General features: G+C 33.8%; 1 protein-coding gene across 2 annotated transcripts in view; it reads left to right on the top strand.

Moving 5' to 3' along the window:
- Nucleotides 1-642: 642 nt before the first annotated feature.
- The window catches only part of LOC144442558 (peripheral plasma membrane protein CASK-like), a 146,948-nt gene continuing 121,508 nt past the window's right edge, over nt 643-26,082 (top strand). For both annotated transcript variants that reach the window (XM_078131936.1, XM_078131935.1), the window contains exon 1: nt 643-1,037. In XM_078131936.1, the coding sequence (XP_077988062.1) occupies nt 979-1,037 (59 nt within the window). In that variant the 5' untranslated portion in view covers nt 643-978. The remainder of the gene's footprint in view (nt 1,038-26,082) is intronic.

Genomic DNA, 26,082 nt, shown 5'->3' with positions numbered 1-26,082 from the left:
GCACACACGCGCACACGCACACACACACACACACACACACACACACACACACACACACACATACACTCTCACACACTTGGTGTTTATGTTTGAGTATTAAAAGATCTTTACAATAACAATCCTCAAGATGTAACTCAAGGGGCCCATGTGATGTGGTACCTTATAGTTATACCTTAGTCACTATCTGAAAGTACAGCGCCCCCAATGGCAATATTATGTCAACTGCTGTTTTTATTTCTTTTTATTTCTTTTTACACATTCTCTTTTTTGCGCTGAAAAAAACCTCACACCTGAACATTTTTAAATATTAATTTCAGGTTCCATCAGATGTAATTTTTATAATGAACTGTCCCTCGAAAAATGAGTATATTGCAATTTATTTCCATTTATCTGGTGGTTTGGACGTATCTCACATTAAAAAATAAATCACATTTGCTTTTGTCTTCAACATTTCGTCTATCTCTGTTCTCGGCATAGATGACTAACAAAATGAGTCCCGCTGTGGACATGACCACGGAGGTGAAGTGATGTACGCCCCACAGCGAGAGAGATTCCAAAATATTACTCAATTATACCCAGCATGCATGGCGATCTTCTGCCCACGCATGCGTCAAGTGTCATCTTCCTGAGTTGCCCCCGCGGTGTACCGAGATAGTTGACCTCTGAGAAACTCGCTAAAATTAAATTGTCCGAAGATATTGGTACGGACTTCAACTGCACGGTTACCATTGATGCGACTGGAATAGTATGTAATGTTTTGTTTTCAGCGATCAAGTCTACGTGGACGTCTTATCGGTGTAAAACTACCTGGGGTGTAGCTTCCTCAGTCGATCGGCCATCCAACCATCACAGTTCGATTTTGTACAGTGTGTGTGTGGGCAACTCGTTCTCATTTTGTGCACAATTAACTTAATACAGCCGAAGCGCAAATATTGAAATAACTGGAGTGACAGTGTTGAGAGAAACAACACATCCAAAATGGCAGACGATGATCTATTATTTCAAGATGTTTATGAATTATGTGAAGTGATTGGAAAGTAAGTATGTACATGATATTGCACGTACCGATCATTGTTACAATTTTCGATACACTATGTCACTAACTCAGTTTTGATCCCCAGCTTTCGGTGTAAGTACTGCATGTATCATTCTTCACTGAACTTTTACACAACAAGGGAATGTTTTTGCTTTCCATACAAGGAATGCCTTGAAATAAACCCGTGGGAATATCAGGCACATATAAATCATGAATCCGGTATTTAGATTCGAACTACACTGGCCGGTAATGTGTACACTTGTGTACTTTGACATGACAGAATTTGTGTAATAAATCATGTTTCACTATGAACCATGGTGCAGTGGTTTCAATACTCACATCCAGATTCTATTTTTCTTTTCGACCAACGAGGTGTGAAAATATATATTTTTCATCCACGAGAAAGATGAATGAAAATTATTCATAGTTTTGTTGCTAAGATATTATATATAGAGTTGGCAGCTGGGGATCCCCTTCACCCAAATACATATAAAGCATAGTTTTTGCATAGTGGTGTCCAATTTGTTATGTCCAATTAAAGCTAACATTCCTTGGAGCTGGTCAGGTACAAATTGGCCTCCAGTGCAATATGTACTGTATCTACTAATACAGGATGGGTGTTTGCTGTACAGTTGTATAAACTTTGATGTTAGGGACAAGTCCACCAGTTATTACTTCAATAAAGTACCAGTGAAATAGCCTAACAAGAAGAAATGTGGAATATTGAATGTGGAAGTGATGCAAGCATTTAAAAAAATTCTTACAATAGTACCTGTAACATTTTAATAATTTTCTATACATAAACCATAGATACATGCATTATCGCTCTCTAATGTCTATGCATGAACATAGAAGTAGACGAACTATTTTAAAGGACAGCCTCATACATACAAAAACGTGTCAGTCTAACAAACGTTTTTTTCTGCGTTACTATTTTTAAATTGTTGATATGATACTTATTCACATGGTGAATGTACATACTATATATATCTTCAATGGTGTGGATGGATTATATCTCTTAAGTAACACACTAGCACTGGTTCAGCAAAGTATTACTCATATTTGGAGTAACTCTACTGTGTAGAGTTCATATCTACTATTGAACTAGCTTAGTGTGGATGGGTAATGAGTAATGGTCTGCATATGAAAATAATACCCTAAAATACAGTATCAATCATTAGACAAAAGTAGACGCCATGTATTTGTAGTGTAAAAATGATCTACTGTAGGTAACAGTGCTATGAATAACAGCTCTCAACTCTCTCATTACTGGGTGTCCATCAACAATTCAGCCTTTAAACATGCATTAACAAATCAGTTGCCTGTGGTTATTCTGACAGTAAAACGTGTGAGGTGTATGCATTGTAGTAAACCTTACATATGTTGACACACAGGAATATCAGTGTCATTGACTATAGTTTACAGCTCTTGAAGTCTGAAGACTGTGAAAATAGAGGCAGAATATAGAGACATATACTAGCATAGTGAGTAATATGCAAATACACACACTAACAAACAAATAAACATTATTTTGCCAAGCTTAGGAGGAATGAATCAATCACATGGCAGAATAAGTTTTAGAATTGTTTGTATCTTTATACCATATGATTTGAATTACCATAGGAATTTGTAATAGACTTTAAGTAATTACACTTTTTATGTACTATTTTACTATAAAATGGGGAAGACAACTGTGTGAATGAAATGTTAGCAAAGACCTGGTATTAACTCATTGTTTATAATAATAGCCAAATTCTGAGTCCATTCATAAGAGGTTGGGTAACCCTACAGCAATAATGTGACTATGGCCTGACCCTACACTGTAATCAACAATGCCATCGTTTACTCATTGTATTGTTGCATGAGGCTTCAGGTGACCTTGCATTGTTTTCCTAGTACAAACCCATTTGCAGTGTCAAGGGGTCCATTTCCTACATAGACTGTAGGGTTTTTCTCTCGTTTATTTGTATGCCAGTGAATGTAAATTGTAAAGTTTTGATTGTAGACTTCCAAGTTCATAGATTTTGTGGAGAGAAACATTGAAAAATACATTTTTGAAAATGAAATTTTTAGTTCCTGCACAGACGGTGCAATTGCATGGGGTTCAGAAAATGTTAGAGAAGGGATATATTGTAGAAAGCTTGGCTGGTTACCTCTACAATAAAATTATAGTATTTAGATATTGTCAAATTGTGGTTCTGGTGGCGGGAAAAATCTACCTGAGTTGCCTAGATTTATGACTGTCACATACCAAAATGACAGCAAAATATTTTGAACTGTAAAATGTTAGTGGACATTCCTTTCTGATAGTAAATATACTCATATTTGCAGGGCTAGATGTAAGACCAGCAACAAATTTGATATTAAATTATAAATTAAAGTCTAAGCTTAGAATCCATGCTATCCTGGTTTGCATGTAATGGACAGACAAGAAATACCATAGAAAGTCCACGGTTCCTGACTACATTAGTTAGGCTAGATAGACAGCTACAACAGTGATTCTGATAGGTCTTTTCAGAGTCCATTTGATTGTCATTGTTCAATAGGAAGCAGCCTTGCTAAGTGCAGTTGACATGTTACTGACTGCTACATTTTACATCATGTACCGGTAGGATGCACAGGTCATGGAATGGGATGTCCGGCACCTTCCGCTTTCAGGGATAAACGGAATTAACCTAGAAATGGCTAGTATATTAATGTTTAATCTGTCACAACAGATTTGTGTAATATTGAAGATTAACATGGTCCCAATATACAAAAAGTAATGCATTTGAAATTATATTAAGAAGCTTAGAGCAAGGAAGGTTAGCCCCTGTAACAGAAATCATCTTAATAATGCTATCCACTGTGGATTTCCAATGCATGGCAGGTGTTCTATATTTTATACATGGAGATGATATTCCCAAAAGATTTGACCTGGTATTTGATATTTTATTATGCAATCAACTTTTAGCAAAAATTGTCCCGAGATGGCTGAAATTTGCATAGATCACACAATCATGTGACCGTACACACCTATTAGCACGTCTACTACACAGACACTCACAAACACATACACAGTTCTCACACATGTGCAATAGTCTAGAGATTCTTATTTCAGTATTCAGATAGAGTAAACTGTCTAATTTGTGAAACAAGAAATATTTCTGAAGTTATAAAAAGTGTGTATTTCAAATGGGCATTTCAAACAAGGTCACAGGTCAACTGTAAATCTCTCCTTTGATGTGTGCCTATCATACATAATTCATTGGCATTTTTACAAACATTTGCACTTGTTGTACTTGGGGGCTTTACAAATTCAATTAAAATGTTGCTGTTATAGATAGAATGTGATCTTGTCTTGACTATTGAGTGTTTTCCTACACCTAGAGGTCTTAGCCTAGATCTACAAATGTATCAGAGTCTGACTTTTTAACCTCCAGCCCTACTCAATTAACGTGATATAACACCGCTGTTGTGTAGTTGTAAAGTTTTTATAACACCACCACAGTGTCAAAGTTCTTGGGTTGATGGTGATAACACATATTCTGATGACCTTGTTTCATTTCAAAAATATTTATAGTTAATTATGATAACAATTATAACAACCACCAATGTAGTCTTCTTTTCTGTTAGCCATTATGATAGTACAAATGAAAGCAAAGACAAGTTCAATGCAGCTAAATATAAACATCAATATTATAACCAAAATTGAACACCAGGAGTAAACTTATTAGACCTCCTATGTCGAACTCCTGAATGTAAAGATGCAGGGCTTGAATATAGACTACCAATCATTGTATCTTGACTTCCAAATTACTAATATATGGTAGTCTGTTAGATCAATGGAAAACTTAAAGTGTAGGTGACTTGGATAAATTTGACTACCAAGCCCAAAAGTTAAATTCAAGCCCTGAGGTGTGTTGATTCAAACTAACTTGGGTGCATAGATAGTGTAACAAACACTGGGATGTAAAATGATATTTTATATTTTATATCGCATGGGTGTAGTTAATCATTTATAAATAGACTGAGGCCTTGTTATCGTCCTAAATATGCACATGTTGGTAAGACACTACCAGCAGATTTTATAGATATTATCTGTATAGCCTTCATGTCTAGCTAAGAAACATGGACACATGTATTGATGCTAAGTATAGAATCTGTAACATTGGGCTTCATCGCTTTGTGATTTTGTTGTTGATTTTCATCTCTTGCTAATATCTTTTCTGACCTATTTTGATCACAGATGTGTATGTTCAGGGACCTCCCAACTGTAACTAGAGTCCTGGACAATATTACTATTCATGAGCTAATTAATATTCACAATATTATTAGCATAAATAATAAATGAATAGTAATGAAGGGAATCCATGAAAAACCACAGTTGTCTAAAGAAGGAACTAGAACAGCTTTGAGTATCTTCCAGTTCCTGCTCAATATTTCAAAGTGCCATGATTCTCTTCAGATGTGTTAACTTTATGTATTTTAAATGGCAGGTGTGATAATTAGGTAGTATTTATATTATAAACTGAGTAATGTCCAAGAATCGAATGTTTTGTACTGGACAGCAGTTTTTTTGTGCTAGCTACATGTATTTTAGATGAATGGCACTGCTGACCACTGTGAGGAGGACACAGGTCCCTGTATGTTACATAGTTGAAACAAATGTTTGAGGCCATATTGTACAATTACATTATTGGTGATAGCATCTTGACATGTTGTCATTTTTTACTGTTTCAATCATTTTCAGCTGTCAGATGTTTGGTACAAGTACATTTCACTGTTTATTTGGTTCAAGTGTCATGATGTAGATACTCATAGGTGTGTACTTGTCACTGGTGAGGCTATTCAGTTACATGTATGCACACCTGCATTGTGTATATGTCCTATGATTTTACTATAGTATAAGACTTTGAAGAATCCCACTGTGCACTCATTTAGTGACACTCTGAAACATGCATGCGTGCACGAAGATGGTGGTGAAGATCAGTTGAGGTTGATGGAGGAGGAAATTGTGCATATGATTCTTAGGTCATTCTAAGCGTAGTTTACCGTTTATTATAACTTGTGGTGTATCGTTCCTTTTCATTTATACAGATCTAAGTCAGGCTGTGTCCTATTTATATCTCGCCTTTATCCTTGTTGAATAATATTAATTCAAAATGTCGTATTGCATTTTATTGATCGAGACTTTCACTCGTTCCTTATGCACTTCTTTCTACATGATACAGTGTATACATACATGTACTATTGTACACCTCTGTATTTGTTTTATTTCAATTCATACTTCAGGTGAAATTTATTTGTATATTATAGATGCTTAGGAAATCAGCAGTATTTCTCCTGAAAATTTTCTTTTATTACAAGAACAGCTTATTGTATGTATTTTGTGTAACAATATGTCAAAATCTAAATATACCGTACTTTGATAATAGGCTTACATCAATCCCTATACATGTGTGCATGTAGTCAGTTATATGAAAGCCTCTTGTGTTTGCAATGAAAGTAAAGTATTGCCATAACTATGGAGTACAAACATTCATTATTAATTCTAGTCGTGTCTAGATATGGTATTAATTAAAAAAGTGGGTGGGGGTCGGGGGGGGGGGGGTCAAGTGAAGTCTGTTTTATTCTGAGGGGGAATGTGATGTCAACTGAGTTATTCTAGTAGTTTTGTTAGTATAGTTTGTATGGGCAATTCATAGAATGTCATCAATTCTTTAAAATTAACAATGTTAGTATGTGTGGGTTTTTTAATGTTTTTTATATACAAGTTTTAGTGTTTTGAGTGTCAAAAGTCATTGATTTTGATATTACTTTTCTCCTGAATCCATGCTAACTACATTTCATTTCCTGAAGTACCCTGCACAGTAACAGAACACGGAGCCTATATTTCCGATAATATTCTAAAAACAATCAATTTTTCAGGTTGGATAGTGTAAATGAGTAGACATAAAGAGTGAAAAGTGGTTAATTTAGCAGACAGTACATTCCATTAAATATCAACCAAAAGGAAATAAAATATATATCAGTTTTGTGATCAGAATACTAAAAACTACACCATTAGCACTCCATTTCTACTCACAGAGTCAAAATATTTCTTGGAAGGAATCCCAAATTTTCGTTTACGTCTCATCAGCATCGTCAGGGGTGTAATACTTTTGACTCTGTGAGTAGAAATTTTCATTACTAAGTATGAACCCTGATCCATGATTATTCATTTTCGCATCAGGACTGTGAGTTGTAGTCAGTTCAGAATAATGTATTATCTGACACTTGGTACAGTACATGTAGAGTCATAAAATTATTGCAAGTCTTGATACAATAATAATATATTGATATGATTATGAGTAGTAAAGTATGACTGGACGGACATTAATAATTGATTTATTGCAAGTATGATATATTATATAGAAGTGTTTGGAATAAATAAATAGTTTTAAAACAGATGACAAGAACAGATACACAAAAGTAATATTTTAATGTTTAAATGTAGCACACACTGTCTGTTATGTTGTCATGATAGTAAAATTAATACAGTGTTTATACTAAGAATTTTGACTGATTTTTACTGGTTACAAGGACCTAACCAGTGTGGATAAAGGAACTCAAAATTGGAAATCATAGCACAGGTTTAATGGTTAGCAGCTGTATAGCCCACATTCCAAGTGTACATGTACATGTATGATGACACTTGATGAAGATGACATTGTTTGAAAATATGTATACCAGTGGCATTATATCACATCATTTTGAACAATGGATCATGAATTTGAACTATGTTCGTGATGTAGATAAAAGTCAAAGTTTATGAGAAAACGGTCATCTGTTATTACCATAGTTTTGATAATTCCTAAACTACGCTTGTTAAATGTGGTATAATATAATACATCATATACACAGAATTGTATTAGTACATGTAAATACAATTAAAAAAGAATTGAAAGTAAATTCCATTTTTTTGTAATATGAGTCGGAGCGAGGAATCGAATTCAGCTTGTTTACGTGTCGTCTTTCCCATATCAAACGAACCTTGTCATGTCTTATCATCACTGCGTTAATTGCTGTATTGATGTGTGCCACTTTTTCTGTGTGTGTAATTCAGAAAATTAACAATCTTATCTTTTGTAGAAATGAATAAATAAATATTCATGGACCAAATGTAATTAGCATGCAATCTACTAGCATATGATATAACGTTTAATGTTGTATAATCACTTCATTCTTCATGGTGACGGCAGTCTTGACAAGATTGGAATTAAAGCATGTGGATAATATATATATATTCATCACCACAACCACGACAAGATAAGCAAGAATTAGAAATGATGAGATGTCACTCGTTATAATTGACCACTAATCATTCATATTATATCACCTGGTGTCCTCCTAAAGCTATTATAGTATAGGGGGCCCTGTATCATAATTCAAAATAATTAAATTTTGTATTCATTATTGATTTCCTGTATATTCATATTAGGATTTTACATCTTTGTATCACAGTTAATTTGCATAAATGCAAATTACTATTATATAAACTAGTCCATATTGTCCCGGAGTTGTTTGAATAACAACAAATATTGTTTATATGTAAATGAGAATATTGATATTAATTTTGTAAAATATTGGCCTCTATGCTGCAACAATAGGATGAACAATTTAACAGATGCTGCTGTAACATTGATAATAGTATAAATTATAATATGTAACTTATAACTTAATATTGTTCAATAAACAGCATTTATTTGAATAACAATAAATACACTCTACTGATTTATCTTACACAACAGTGTCATAACATTTATAACACATGTTTTTTTTATGTGGGCCTCTCCTACAGTACTTTAGTGCTATCCTTCATCGAATCTTAAGATCCCGGTTAGAGCTGATTTGATCATTGGCATCCAGACTACTACTACGATGATAGAAGAATTCCTCATATACTTGTGTATGATAATACAATTTATTGATACATGTATTAAGACATAGCATTTTGCATTTACAATACAAACCATGTGACTAGACTGATATTGATGTCGTATGGAAAGCATTTGTTATCATCCAGTGATTCTATATAAGGATGCGTCCACTGTGAATAGCCCCATCCATATGTGTACGAAATGCTCCTAATTCTGACCTCACCTTGACCTCAGGTACAAAGGTGGACTTTGGTGTCTGTGTTTGTGTATATTCCTCCAAAGACTTTTCTGAAACTGTCTTGACTTAGCAGACACACACAACAGGTGTTCTGAAACCCACCTGAAAACACACAACACTGTCCAACCTGAGCTACATATGTAGGAGCACCCATGTTAGGATTCCTAGTCATGTGAAGACAACAAAGGTGTGAGATAGTTCATAGATAATGGAATTAGTTTCAGTCCTTGGACAGTGCCACTGGAATCATTCAATGAGGTTCAGTCCATAGACAGTGGGATGAATTTCCCCTCTCTGTGGTTTACAGCTGTAGTACTGTCTCCTTCCTGTGTCTGAGAATCCAGATGGCCTCTTGATATACATGTATACTACTAGGTATGTCCAATATGTGGTTAGTGACAACACAAATGAGACAAAATGGCATTCTTACTTTGGACAGGAAAGGGTAGGATGTTGTACAGGTAGTGTCTTTGTATGGGTTCTGTGCTAGACATTCTCCTGGTACAGGTAGTGTCTCTGTATGAACTCCATGCAAATCAGAATCATTTCCTTCATGTATTTTGGTAAAATGTACCTGACTTCCTGCTACTGGTACTCATTAGTAGGGTTTCTTTCAGAATTATGATGGCTAAACAAATACTGGTAGGACTCTAAGTGTAAGTTATAACAACAGATTTGTCATATAACAACATATTGGTCGTGTTTTCTGTTACAAGTGTTCTCAATCTATAGCAAACTAGTAGTATCTGGTATACACAGTACTCTAAGTCCTTTATGTTATGATGAAGAATTCCATATACCAATGTTGAACACATCAATTTGGGAATATTAAAATATACATGTAAGAAAAGCACATATAGATCGTGCCCATTGTTGATTTAGTTTATTTCATGCGTACGAACACAGTCATATACACTTGTGTTATTGTTACAGTTAATGCTATTATTTCAAATTTCCAATATAATTCATGTTTTAAAAATATTTTGAATGTTGCCAAGATGCAAATATCTCGATGTCAATAACATTTTAATAAAAGAACAGAGATTTTAAGGAGTACTGGATATATATGGATACAATCAAGCTCTCATCAAAATGAAAAGTATGTATACGGCAAAGAATTCCCATTCATCATTGGTTGATTTCATAAAACATACACAGTGTAATTTGTGAACATCTGGAGACCAGACCTTTAGGAACACATGCCACATAACTAACATAGTTGTATTAGGGGCTCTTGTGAGATTTAATACTGCTGCTTGTATACCACTTGTAGTTACAGTGTAACAGTGTGACCTCACCTATGTACAGTAAAAGTTGTGATTTACAGCTACATAGAAAACAATTCAGGGTTTTTGTTAAAGGGTGGTGAGTAGGTAAAATACTCTGGAATTCCCTAGTCATTTTACCGGGATTCCCAAACAAGAGTTATGGTAGATTCTATGGGTAACTACTGCATGTTTACCCCTCTCCCCTTTTCTGTTACCATTCACCATACCTTAGCAAAAGCACTGATAATTTATTCTTGTTTGTGTACAGTTCTGTGTTTAGTCTGCCAATCAAAATATCCGGTAAGATTTGTAAAGAAAACGGCTCAATAACATAATGTGTTTATCACAATATTTCAACAACATTTATTATAACCTTATTTTAACTGAAATAGTAACATTAAATGTTATTTTAGATACGCCAAATATAAATATTAGTTCTCCAGAGTATGTTTTATAAATATACATTTGTATATCATAGATATATTTCAAACATATAATACGTTTGAAATACATCCACAGGGTCAATGTGTACAGTTATGTATATAACATGTAATTTGTGTAACATCATTATATTTCATTCATAACTGTTAATACACTATACATGTACAGTATATTTTAAGTGCAATGACGCAAATGCATATAGAGTCATATACATGAAGGGGGATGCTGTGTCCTTAGGCCTAAAAAATATAATTGTTTAGTTCCGGTTACCCAACCCCACCTAGTTTTTCACTGTTGACCCTAAACTTTTTTTTACGTATTCAAGGAAAAAATAACAAAATCGCAAAAATTGTGAAGTCTCATGAGAAATAGTGGATGCGGAAACTTAAAAAGACAAAATAAAACTGTTCTTCCAATCTGTAATGGCTGTACATCTGATAGGAAGAAATTAACAACACAGACACTATATGCAAAACATTGGAAAACCTGAACTAGTAGACACTGACACATGAAAAAAAATAATATAAAATCTACCTACCCCACCTATTCTAAAATTGAGCATAATTGGAACCAAACAATTTTTTTATTGGGCCTTATTAGAATAACAATTTTGTCTAATTTGTGTGGTAATGTAAACTAGCAAAGCAACACACACCTTATGTGTGTTCTCCCACAGGTTCTTGTTGTTGAATCGTTAAGCCTGACATGGGGCACATTAGCTTCATGAAGTAACCTTTGGTAATCATTGATCAGTACTGCATCATTGAATCATGTATAAATCTGAATGGCAACAATATCACTACATGTACATGTACATCTCTGAAATGCCTCCTGCGTGTCGACTGCAATTAAGGTCATTCAATCAACCTACTTCTGCTGGATACTAGAAATGGTCATATTCTGGTCTAATTTTCATTCTAGACATGTCATCTCTTATTCTTAGAATTGTTATTTGCAAACAGATCATCAGAAATCAGTCATCTGTGATCATCCTTATTATTTCATATATTTTTTGGACTGTTTAAAACAAGTTACATTTTAAAGACTCACTATTTACTGGGCTGGTAAAACAGCATGTGCAATACCAGTATGTCCTCTAAGCCAATTTGACATGCCACTGACACAAACAATTTCTAGTGATGCACTAAAATTTGATGATCCCCTATTTCCTATGTTTTGACTCACAAGAAATGCCTGTATTTATCATACTGACCCACAAGTCCACAACCACACAAAATTTGGCTATCATTAGAGGGCACACTGCAATATTCAATCAACTTGGCAGTGTTGATTTAATAACTTGCATATATACATGTATGTTTCCACATTCTGTCTTTGCGGCATAGTTTTGTTTGGGAGGTCTACGAAAATACTTGCGGAACTCTTGAGTAGATTTACCTACTTCTATTGTGTATGCTACTTTCATTGTACATAGCATAAGCACTACTTAGGAATAGGGTACAGTATATAACATTGCTAAACATTGATCACCATGCTATAAACCATTCATTGCAAAATATTGTGAGCTACGACATTTGTGATACAATGAAATGAAAAAGAATTTGTACAAAGTAATCATTATAATTAATTGAAGGGAACAATTACATTAGAAATATTAAAATATGACTAACGACTAGTAATATGCTTTGAATTCATAATTAAGTGCAACCCTACTGTTTTCCCAAATTGTCATGGGATAACTTTCATGCTACATGTACGCAGGAAACTTTGTTGCCTGAGGAATATTATAAGTATAGTTTATAAATCAGTTGCCGCAGACATATGGGCATGCATTTAGGAAACTATGATAGGTACTGCATCTATTTTTATATGTAGATGTAACCAAATATTATGATTTATTGTAAAATATTAGATAAATTATGCGTTTTCCACTACTGGGACTATTGAATGTAGTAATATTTGTGATAACTTATAAATTCCTATTTTTATGTCGCCATGAGCACTATGACACATGGGACATACATATTTTGTATAGAAGGCATGTACAATGACATGTATACAGCTATGTATTCATATTCAACTTATATAATGCATGCAACAGATGTTATCTTCCATTGCTTTCTAACTCGTCATGGACTGTCTTACATTGTGATTATTTAACCACTTGTGATTTCTATATGCGACATCCAATAGCTATGCCCCCAATGGCAAGGACCAGCATCCTTTTTTTGCATACATTTACATAATAATAGTATATATGCAAATTATGTCAATGTGAACTCCTGTGTTCATCTGAGTAATGAATGTTCATTTACATAATGACTTCATTTGAATATAGTCAGAGTTTGATGCAGTGTTGCCACTCCCCATTGTGACCAATCAGTTTGAGAATGTATTTTTCAAATCCTAAGAATGGCTTCATGTTGATAGCATTAAAACCAATTGGTGAGAAGTGAGGCAAAATCATGGATTGCTATGTAGACAAGCCAAACCAGTCTGAGGAGAATAAATGTTTCAAAAGGCATCACATCATATATGACTTCATTTCTGTATGAATTCCTCACAAAGGATTTGTGTATTGTATTATTGAAAGTACATGTTACTTGCATGTGATTTCATACTAAAACTGAAGTGTACAGGTGCCCTTCGTATTCTGCTTTATGAAGCAGACTTACTCTTCACTTGTTATACAGCACTCAAACCTGGGGGTGGGGGGTTGGGGTGAGGGGGGTGGTGGTGGTATTTTCAGCTACAAAGTTACCTTTATTCAACATTATGAAGCATATGTATGTACATCACTTGTTATACAGAACTCAAACCCGGTGTTCATGTATAACACATAAATGATTACATGTAATGATTGGATAACTAAAATGTCAAAGAATCTCTGTTATACCATTAACTGTACTAACAATGATAGAAGGAGATTTTTGAAATGTCGTGGACTGCATACATTATCAGAATGAATGTACATGTACATGGGCTATATGTTCATAGTATCAAAAAAAGGAATACACCCAGGAGAACAATGAACATCCGGGACTTTGGCTGAAAATTTTCATTTGATATGAACATACAATAGAATAGTTGAAATTGAGGTTAAAGTATTTTCATCTAAGTGAACTCAGTGTGTGCTATTTTGATAAAAACATGAAATAAAGCTGTGAGGGAAAATAGTATAGATAACTGTCTGTAGATTTCAGTTTGATAACGTACTATTTTGGTATACCATGACATTGTAGGTGTCATTGGGATGGATCATTTGAGTTGTAACAAGCAAAAGTTGCCAAGATGGTACTGTGTGATTAGATAGTGACAGGACGTAAATATAGTTGGTATGATCAAACTATGAGATATGCTTATTGATGATATTGGCATCAAGGCTATCATCGTTACCAAATATACTCACCTAACCTTATACTGGAGTAAGATCACAGTCACTTGTCATGCTTGTGGGTTAATATTCTAATTTCTATTCAAGGATGGTAGTACAGGATTGTGATATTCAGTAATTAGGAATATTCTATAAGTAAGATTGTGGAGTAAGATCACAGTCACTTGTGGGTTAATATTCTATTCAAGGATGGTAGTACAGAATTGTGATATTCAGTAATTTGGACCAATATTGTTGTTTAGTTGTCATCAGGTATGGACAAATGAATCATTTAGTGTCACAGATAGTTATGTTTTTGGTCATATTTGCCAATTTTGGACTTGATATGGATTGCTGAAATTACCCTGTCGTTTTGGTGAATCTTCTATTGTTGCATAACTATATCGTTTTATTGGTGCAGGTGCCAACAACAATATGTTTAGATATATTTGTGAATATCTACATGTAATAACACAATTGTTTTGTTCAAGGACCATCTTTGAACAGAATAGTAGCCCACAAGTGCCTATGAGTAGGATAGACATTATATATTGTTAGGCCTAAAAATATAATTGTTTGGTTCTGGTTACCCGACCCCACCTAGCTTTTCACTGCCGACCCTAAACTTTTTTTTACGTATTCGAGAAAAAAATAATAAAATCACAAAAAATGTGAAGTCTCACGAGAAACAGTGCAAGCGGAAACTGCCATCAACTTAAAAAGACACTCTAAAACTGTTCTTCCAATCTGTAATGGCTGTACATCTGATAGGAAGAAATAAACAACACAGAGACCATTTGGAAAACAATGGAAAAACTGAACTAGACACTCACACAGAAAAAAAATTAAAAATAAAATAAAAAATCTACGTACCCTACCTATTCTAAAATTGAGTTAACTGGAACCACATAATTTTTTTTATTAGGCCTTATCTCTCCTGAACACATGGGGTTGTGTGATACAGATGGCACCACAATAGGCTATTCAATGGCATGTGTCTCTAATTTGCATACAATGTTACCTTTAGTCTCCCATGCTGTGAACTGCAATCAGCTGATATGCCTTTGTCCATCAAGGACATGCATTGTTAAGCAAGTATTTGAAAATTGAGATGAAATTTACGTCTTTGTGGGAGTAATATGTCGTAAATTAAATTTGTATTGAATATATCTTGCAACATTTATTTTGCATAATTTGTTAAGCAAGGAAATGGTTTAGAATTGTGTTTGATATGCCTTTGAATGGAGATTAAATTTCACATATGTTGCAATTGGTATGTGTAAGTCTTGAATGAAATTTGTGCTGAAATGTATCTCAGGTGACTTGTGAGATGTATATTTCAAGGAAACGGTTAGCCAAGGAAGTGATTTAGAATTGTGTTAGATTCGCCTTTCAATGCAATTAAATTTACATGTCGCAATGGGAGATACATGTATGTAAGTCGTGAATGAAATTTGTACTGAAATGTATCAGGTGACTTGTGAGATGTATATTTCAAAATCAAGGAAACGATTTAGCATTGTGGTGCTGTTAGATATGCATTTGAATGAGAATTAAATTTTACATGTCGCAATGGGAAATACATGTATCTTGAATGAAATTTGTTGTGAAATATATCAGGTCACCTTTGACTTCTGCCTGTAATGAACTGATATAATGTTAACAAGCTTCTAAAAATGTCTTAGTTAAGGCAATAGTATGCAGTGTGCAACATAAAAAGACATTAAATGTCGTAGTGGAGGATACAAGTTTTCAATAAATTTGCAGTGAAATATAGGCAACCTTTGAGATCTGTGTGTGATGAACTGATAATGTTTCAAAGCTTCATAAAATGTGCCATTTCATCAAAAATATATGTATTGTGTGACATGCCTGGGAGAATTGAGATAAACTTGAAATAAAATTTTATATGTCGCAGTGGGAAAGTGCAGTTAGCAAGTCTTCAGTTAAATTTTGTACTGAAATATGTCAAGTAATCTTTGATGTGTATATGTTGAACTGATATCTTCATAAGCTTCCAAAAAATGACTAATATATTGTGTGGCATATTGGAGAAAATTTGAATGAAATATGTCGAAGTGGGAGAAATACAAGTCTTCGATAAATTTGTAGTGAAATACATCAGGCAACCCTTGATGTGTGTGTGCAATGATATAAATTACTATGGCTTCCAAAAGATGTGTCTGTCATCGAAATAGCTATCAAGTATCATTATATAGTAAACCTTTTAGCATTGAAAATAACATTTTACATGTTGTAATGAGAGAAATGTAATAAGTCATGAATGAATTTGTTCTGAAATATAGCAGACACCTTTGATGTGTACAAAATTTGAACAGCCTCCAAAAATGCCTAAAACACTTTGTCAATAAAATACATGCATTGTGGTACATGATTTTGAGAATTGGAAATTGAAATTGAAATAAATTTTTTTAATGTCGCAGTAGGAAAAAATAGAAGTTTTCAATAAATTTGTATTGAAATATATCAGGCAACCGTTGATGTTGTGGAATGACATTACTATGAGTCTGTGGCTTCCAAAAGATCTGTGTCTGTCATCAAATTAGCTATCAAGTATCATTAGTAGTAAACCTTTCAGCTTTGAAAATACATGTTGCAATGAGAGAAATATGTCTTGAATTGAATTTGTGGTGAAATACATCCAGCAACATTTGATGCATATGCAGTGAAGTGATGATATTGTAAAGCTTACACAACATACCATGAATATTCTGAGCAAGACTGTGGTATGGTGTTTAACTAGACATGTTAAACAGACAGAGATAATTACAATTCCACAAATCTGCTCTCTGTATTAATGCTTGCCAGGATTGCGTGTTGTTTAATTTATGTGTCGAGGGAATAAAACAATAGCTACATATACATGTATGATGAAATTTAAAACGATATCAGGAGAGACAGGGAATTAATTTTTAAGTTCGTCTTTGAAATATGTAGGGCCTCTGAATGAAATCAATTTCCAAGTTAAGTGTTTGAAGGAGAAGACCTATTTAAAGAGGAAATACTCAATATGGCACCCAATTTACCAAATTAAGTCTTGGGGGTCAAAATGATGATTTTGTTATTTGCACCCGAAGGAAATCTACACGCTATGAAATTGACACACTTTAATTATCTTCCGGTTGTTATTGAATGTTTCTCCATAAAGGCACTCTGGTAAGATTTGTTGTGTGGAATATTGGTACTGTTCAAATATGTCACTTTTGGTGTCGGTGTGGAAAACTCATTGTATGGATGTAATGAACAAATATTAAGATGCATGTACCATGACCAAATCAATAATATGCTTTCAAGGGCTTTACACTTCTAGCTGAAAATTAAATCCATACATTTTTAGGATGTTGCTAGGCCTCATAGCATAGAGGATTATATATTCCTTAATTTTCTTAAACAATAGATATTGATCGATAACAATTACTTCTTGTGTTATGCAGATTACACTGCCATTGTCATTTTCAAGAGAAAACAATGAAGGTCATCAGATTCTGTTTATTTTCTCAAACTTCAAGATGAGATAACTTGAAGAAAAAATATAATTAGGTTACAATCTGCAAAGACTGTGCTGTGCCTGTATTAAAGAAGTTTCCATCTTAAAGTTCAAAATATTATCAGATCCAAATTTCATTATTGTGGGGAAAACACTCGAAGTCTACTAATCACCCAAATTTATTTCTCGCATCCAAATAAATTCATTTTCTCATATTTTAAGAAGAGGTCGAAAAATTGAAAAAGTTTGTGATGTTGAAAAATAGAGGCTGATTTGAAGTAAAATAAGGTTTGTGGTAATCAAAAGGGTTATTGTATCGGTCAGGTTGTCATCACATGTGTGTGTGTGCATTGTAAAATGATGATGAGTCAGTCAGACCAAATCATTACTCATGCACAGGCACGCAGGTTTACATTCAACTTATGTGACCTTGTTTGTAGCCTATAGAGCAATGATTCATTCATATCACTGCAGTGGTACATGGTTTCACTTCAATAGTTCATACTTACATTGGCTGTGTAACTAGGCCAATAATAAATACACCAACCTTATTCAAAATTAATACTGCTAAACTTGAAATCAGATGCAAGGTTTTATCTTAGCTGAGTTATGCATAAGATCACTTGCACGATGAATAAAAAATTGCCGTTTTTGTTGTTTGTGGTTTAAAATTACTGGTTTAATGTGTGTACACTTTGGACCAACTGAATGGATTTCTTAGGATTACCCACAGCCTTGAAATGATAATCCCCCTGCAACTCTAATGTTGGCCATTTATAGATTATCATACGAGATGCCATTTACAGATTTAGTGAAATAATTGTGTTTAAACTATAACCTGGAATGTAGCTGATATGTACATTGTATGTAGGTCAAATTTTGTAAAGCAATTCACAAGTGTTAATTTTGAAATTGTACCCATATTATTTACAGTATAAATATGAAAATATGATAGCAAATTATAGCAAGATGTTGATGTATTGCACACAGATAATAAGAATGTGTCACTCTTGAGTTTCAGTCATCAAATCTGACTCAAACTTGTGGTTTGTTTTAGTGGTGAATTGTTTTATGAAGATCTCATGATTAAGCATTTTTTTCGTACTCGTCTTTCTCATGTTTTCCTTTCTTCCAAAAAATCAAACATACACATCTTGATGTTGCATATAGTGTACCATTACTGTAAATATGCCTGGTTGTTTTATAATGTGTTTTAATTAGAATACTACTTTATTGCCAGAAAAAATTAAAATATACGCTTACAAAATACTATTTTATTGCCAGAAATTATACACTTACAAAATACTCTAAACTTATCAATGATGTACAAAAAAGTTTACAAATGAATAAAAAATAGATTATGTATAAAATTACAAAACAATGTATCATTAATCATCCTAGATTTAATGAATGTCATAGACGATTTGCATAATAAAGAAAAACATATTTATGGTAATTGTCTCCCATTGTTTCTGAGACACCATAGGGTGAAACCAACTACTTAAAAATAAAATGATGGCCTAAGGAAACCCTTAGCGTGAACCTCAGTAATGGCTTCTTCAGTTGAAATGTGTGCATCTATAACTTATAACTGCAGCAATTTCAGTGATTAAGCCGTAAAGTTTGTTATGAATGTATCCTTGAACTGTTGCAGATACTATTTTATTATAGACTGCAGGGTATAAATTATGTCAATAAATTGAAAATAAATGAGCCTGTGAGCATTAAATCTAAAACTAGGCCAACAAGTATATCTCAACAAGGGCACAGGGTATTTAATTAAAGGGTCAACTTTTACATGAACACACCCAGGTTAAAAGATTGCAGTAACATCATGTAAAGTCCTTTGAGCACTATCTGAAATAAAGTATTCTTCATATTGCTTACTGTTGACTGGCTGAATCTTGCAAGATGATTACAAGAAATTTATAAATACCATGACATAGATACATGTATAGAAACAGATACTTGACTTGAACTGGAGCAAACCCTTCTTACATTTTGTATAGTTTGTAGTGAAGGTCAAGGTTCTGTATATTGACATTGTAGTTGTGAAGTGTTTACGGTACTGTATATGTACATGTATGTTCTCATTCCTGCATATACTAAATCTCAGTACTCAGTATATTTACCTGTCCTTCTTTTGTGTTTTGTTATAAAAACCTATATACAATGTACAATGTGACATACCCCCAGTAGTTATGGTATACATACATGTATAGAATCTGTTAGTCTCAATCAATATTTCAAGTGATCAGATGCTATTTCGTTGGTCATAGTATTTGTTGTACATGTAAGTGGCAGATCATCAATATATGTTAGTCTACAATATACATACACAATATGGTAGTTTTCTGATTTATACATGTAGATGTAGTGAATATTATATGTATGCTAGTTAGCAAAGTTTTCAAATCCATTTGTGTATGTATACATACATACATACATACATACATACATACATACATACATACATACATACACACATACACACATACACACATACACACATACACACATACATACATACATACATACATACATACATACATATATACATACAAAAAAAATGTACATAGATACATAACATATTACATACATACATATACACGAATACATACAATCATGTATATACAGATGCACACATACACATTCAAATAATGGTTGTCGGTGGCTGAGTGGTTAAAACTAACCACCCTTACCATTGCGGACATGGTTCAAACAATTCAGAGTTTGATTAAATTTACCATGCTGTAAGTAAGAAGAGAGTCATCCAGGTTGACTCTAGTGAACAATGCAGGTTTTCCCAGGTATTCTGATTTCCTCCTGCATTAACACTGAACCCATGAAGGATGGCCCTCACTGGACTTCTTGGGAGACAAGTGTTCATTACTTAAAAGAAGTACAATGTATCCAATATAAAGATTAATATTATTATTGTACACATGTTTAAAGTACATGTACATGCACCCCTGAGGTGGTTTCGAACCCATTCAACTAAATCAGTTCAAAAGCAATTAAGTGTATATGAGGAAAGGAGAACTAATTTTAATTTTGAGTTGATTTCACTATTTCGTATGGTGACAGGCTGTCTGGCAAAATTGTATGATGATATTATTATATCTGTACGTATCACTTGCATGGAATTCATACATGGTGTAAATCTATAGGCCTTTCCAAAATTTGCCATGGTGGCGCTCTACTTCCTGTCTGTGTGTACCTTGGGGGTATACACGGTATATGTTACTTGGTTAATCATAGAGCATGGTTGCTTTCCTTGATGTCTGAACAATATGAAAAACATCCTTGATTTACACTTCTAGAGAATACCAAAGGATAAAGCTCTTAAGAAAAGGTATTACAAGGTGATGATACCCCCAATTTGAGTGAGGGCTCTGTATTCTCAATTCCCTGTTTGCAGTCTGCAATTGTCTATTGGCTGTGTCTTTTAGGTAGGCTTCCATTGTGGAATTAAACCTGGTTTCTGGCCAGGTCTCTCCTTATTATTTGCAGCTCTGTGTATAGCATTGTCTCCAATAAAGGTCCAGCAGCGAGGCTACCGATGAGCTGATTTTCACACTTCTACTCATGTACATAGTATAGCAACTACTAAGGTATTGTGATGGCTATGACTGGTATGTTAGGAGATGAAAACATTTAGGTCAGGGTAATAAGATTTTTGTGTCGGTTGAATTTACAACAGGGTCATGGCTCTTGACCTTATCACCACCCTCATTCATTGCAGTCACAAGTATGCTTGAAATTTATTGTTCTGTTTTGCATTGTCTGGCAGTAGAAATGTAGATGATAGGAGAATGCAAGCAGTTTAATAGGTTAGATAGAAATTGGCACAGATGTCAGTCTGGGTTTCTTAAAGAGGCCATCCATTGATGGCTTGCTTTGAAGTCCCTGGACATATGATAACAATCATTGAAAATGTGGTTTACTTATGTTGTGATATGGTTGTCTGTCCCATATGTTGTGATAAGTGTGGTCTCTTGTAAAATATCACTTTCACTTATGGAAAGATTTGAAAGTGTGCTAATGGATAAGAAGGGAAAAACCTAATCCACTGATTAGACACATTATACCCACACACTCATGCACCCCCTACGTACATATGCATGTACACATACACATGTACATGTACATTTGTATAGTAGACATCATGAACACATACATATACATGTACACACATGTACACATATGCAGTAATATTTGTATACTCACATATTCACGCACACACACACACACACACACACACACACACACATACACATACACATAACACACATACATGTACATGTATATGTATATGACACACATAACACAGTGACACAACACAAACACACACATATACACATACACGTAACACACATACATGTACATGTATATGACACATATAACACACTGTGACACACACGCACACACGCACACACGCACACGCACACAGGCATAATGTATGTACACCATACATACTCTGTAAGCATACATAACAACTATCAACCCTTAGCAATAGCTGACAGTCCATCCAATGTTTATATAACCTCTAAGTCATAACAGTACATCTCAACAATAATTCAAAATTAAGAATCACACATTGTTATTTTTAGAACAAAATATTAGTGGTATGTTTATTGGCTGTATATATATATAGTAAGAACTATAATGTTAAGTTGACCCATAGACCCCAGAGAGAATGTCTTTCTAGGGTGTATGGTTGATGACCTAGTGAAGAAAATGGCCCCGCCTCCAAAATTTATATCTGTCATTATAGTAAACAATTCTATAGTATAGAAACACATTCACTTCTTGTCTATTATATAATTTAGCCTAATATCAATTGAAATGTGAATAAATAATAGCATAGTAAAACCTGACAAGTCACTTGCTACATGTACAAATGTAGCTTCTACTATGTACATATAAAATTGTCAACAAAAATGTTAAAAACATGATCTTTTGAGAATACTGTATTTGCAAGAATATTGTGAACAGTGAAGGTTAAAAGTCAGATTTGGCTTTATATAAATTTAAAAGACTACAAAACAGTACTTTACATACAATAGTTATAATCACTTTTCTATAAGGAATAGGTAGTATAGTATTGACCTGAGTTCCTTCAGCTTGTTACCATAACCCACATACTCTTTCTACACTCTGTGCTCAAGGACATCCATATCTTTCCAGGGTTCTATAACATCTCAAAAACAGTAACATTATGAACTTTTTATTTACGCATGGTATACTTTGATGTAGATGTTAGACATGTAGGTTGATAATTTATGATTAATTTTATGAATTATGTATCTCCATGAATTACTAATTAAGTTTCATATTTTATGTAAGTTATTGTGTAACAGAGTATACACAAATTGATGCTCATATCAAATACATGCATATTTTATATGTTTTAGTCGTCGAAGTGTTTGTATCGAGGGTTTGTCCACAAGAGAGCTTAGTGGTTGTTCAGTCAGTACTTGCCAATTAAATTTCAAGACAAAGAAATAATCGTCACAGATCTGCTGGTTGGTTTGATACACTAGTTTTAGTCTTTTTTTTTTTTTCTTTTTTTTTACCATTTTGGCAAAGAAAGAACTTGTGAACTTAATAAGAGTAGAATTTTGGTTATGTCGAGAAGGAACTCAGGAATCACAAGAGGGCTAGTGAACTTGATTGGCTAGTTATAGCAAGCTATCCTATATCATAGTATCAGTAAATTGGTTGGCTAATAGCTAGCTATTCTATTATGTTATAAGTAGTTCAGTACATTGATTGGCTAATAGCTAGCTATTCCATATTATGTTATCGGCATATTGATTGGCTAATAGTTATTCCATATTGTGTTATCAGTACATTGATTGGATAATAGCTAGCTACTCTTGTTAGTAGGGTGATAATGTACTGATGACTTCAATACATTAGATGAAATCCCCTAGGGACACTATCTAATTACTTCATTAATATAATGACAATCATAGTTAGTAATAAGCTGAATAAATTGCCTGTAGTAGATGTATGGCCAACCCGAACCATGTCAAGTGTAGCATGTCAACACTTGAGACTGACAGGGTTTTTAATAACTTGTAATTAGTATATTTGTGTATTAGATACAAGGTTCATCATGATATACTTAGTACTTCATTCAGAGTTAGACCAGGTTGTGCTCCACATAAGTGGAATGGTTTATACACTAACAATTGATCATGATTGAGAGTTCATGATTATTATGAAATTACATTCTGTATGCTTAGACAGGTTGTATATATCAAACACAGTGCAAGCTAATCACACCATCTATTGATCAGTTTTGGAGTTGGTTGTACTGAATATGTTTGTTATGATGAAGTGTTGGCGGAAGTGGAATGTCTCCTAATAAATATTAGTTTAACAGAGGTAATTCCTTTTCAACTTGCATGCTATGGGGCACATGAAAGGTATTCATGGATGAAAATTTTCTCATAGTAGGTTACAATATCATGTTATTTTGAAGTTGTAGTGATGTCACATTATATCTGCCTTGTGAAATATTTCAAAGAAAATATTGGATAGGGTATGTATGTATGGATAGGGTATGGATGGATGGATGGATGGATGGATGGATGGATGGATGGATGTATGTATGTATGTATGTATGTATGTATGTATGTATGTATGTATGTATGTATGTATGTATGTATGTATGTATGTATGTATGTATGTATGTATGTATGTATGTATGTATGTATGTATGTATGTATGTATGTATGTATGTATGTATGTATGTATGTATGTATGTATGTAATGTATGTATGTATGTATGTATGTATGTATGTATTTATTTGTGTGTGTGTTAAGGATCAAGATGTTCTGTGGTGGGGTGGGAGTGGTGCTCCTTGAACATGTTTCCTAAATGAATGGCTATAATCCAAGTCAAGTACACATATCGTGTAAGTTCTTATAAACGAATACCATGGTACACTTTCTTCACTTCATATCTAAAGAGATATCAGATAAAGTTAAGGAAAGGTAAACATAATCTATATACATTGTATAGAAGATGAAAGATTTTAGAGTTAAAATATCAATATGTAAATGAATGTAGAATTGTACTAGATATGCCTGTCAGGGGCTACATGTATATTTATTTGTCTAGGAATGTTGCCTTTCACTTACTGACATTTCGTAATATTTGTGACTTTGCAAACAAGTGAATATTGCCTTTTTCTTAATATGGAAGCAAATATTTGATGTACAACAATACATGAAGGATGGTATAGAGGATTTCAGTTGTCTGTACATGTATGTGATGAGCAGAAGAGCAGTTTTGAGAAAAGGAATAGTAAGTAATAGTGTTCCACTACATTTCATCTCCATTCATAGTCAATGTAGTTCTCATATTGTCAGCTAATGAGCACTAGATCAATAAAAGAGTGACAACGTTTCTTGAAATTAATTTTTTACTGGTTCACATGCATATTATATGTATATTGCTTTCTGTTATCAACACATGATTGATCGCCGTAGGTGTGCCACTTATCAAAGTCACATAATTATTTATTTATTTATGTGTTATTTTTATAAGTTGCAGTGTTTTGTGCTGATAAACAACTTCATCAAAGGAAAGAAAATGTGCCAAAGTAGTATCTCTGGTATTTGATCTATATTTTATAAAGAAGGAGAAAAGAGCCTTGAGCTGTATAACATAAAAATAAATTCAAAGCAAATGTCACATATTCATTTGTTAAACATGTTTTCCCCAGCTATACAGTACCTTCAGAGATCAGTCAAAAATTAGTGTTTTGTTGTGATAATAACCCCCATCCCCACCCAACAAGCTCCTGCCACCAGTGTGCCCTTTAAGCTAAGTTGACACACCACTGACAAACACAGTTTCTAGTGACGCACCAAAATTTGGTGTTCCCCTATCTCTTACTATGTGGAGACTCACAAGAAATGCCAGTTTTTCTCATTTTGACTCACAACAACAAAATTTGGCTATCATTAGAGGGCACACTGCCTGCCACCAACCCTACTGTGTATGGTTGCACTGTATCATGTGTATAGGTGTGATTTGTAGAGTGATGAAGAGTCCATTGGTACATCAATGATCATTACAGCTGGTAAACAGCATGTAACTCATAGCTCTTGAATTTCCTCCACCCAGTTGGTTTGAGAATAATCTAACATCACCTGAAACATAATGTCAAAAATTGAAATATTTACAGTTCATTTCGCAGTTAAATGTTGTGAGATGTAATACGAAAATAATGAAAAAAGAAACCAAATGAGAACCGTAGCTTTTCATGCTGACAATATTACAACTTACAAGGGCACGACTCACTAAATAATTCAGCCAATTTAATCTTCATTGACT

This window comes from Glandiceps talaboti, chromosome 11 (genome assembly GCF_964340395.1).
Source record: "Glandiceps talaboti chromosome 11, keGlaTala1.1, whole genome shotgun sequence".
Lineage (NCBI taxonomy): Eukaryota > Metazoa > Hemichordata > Enteropneusta > Spengelidae > Glandiceps > Glandiceps talaboti.
The sequence above is the reverse complement of the archived record's forward strand: the minus strand, read 5'-3'. Positions and strand labels throughout refer to the sequence as shown.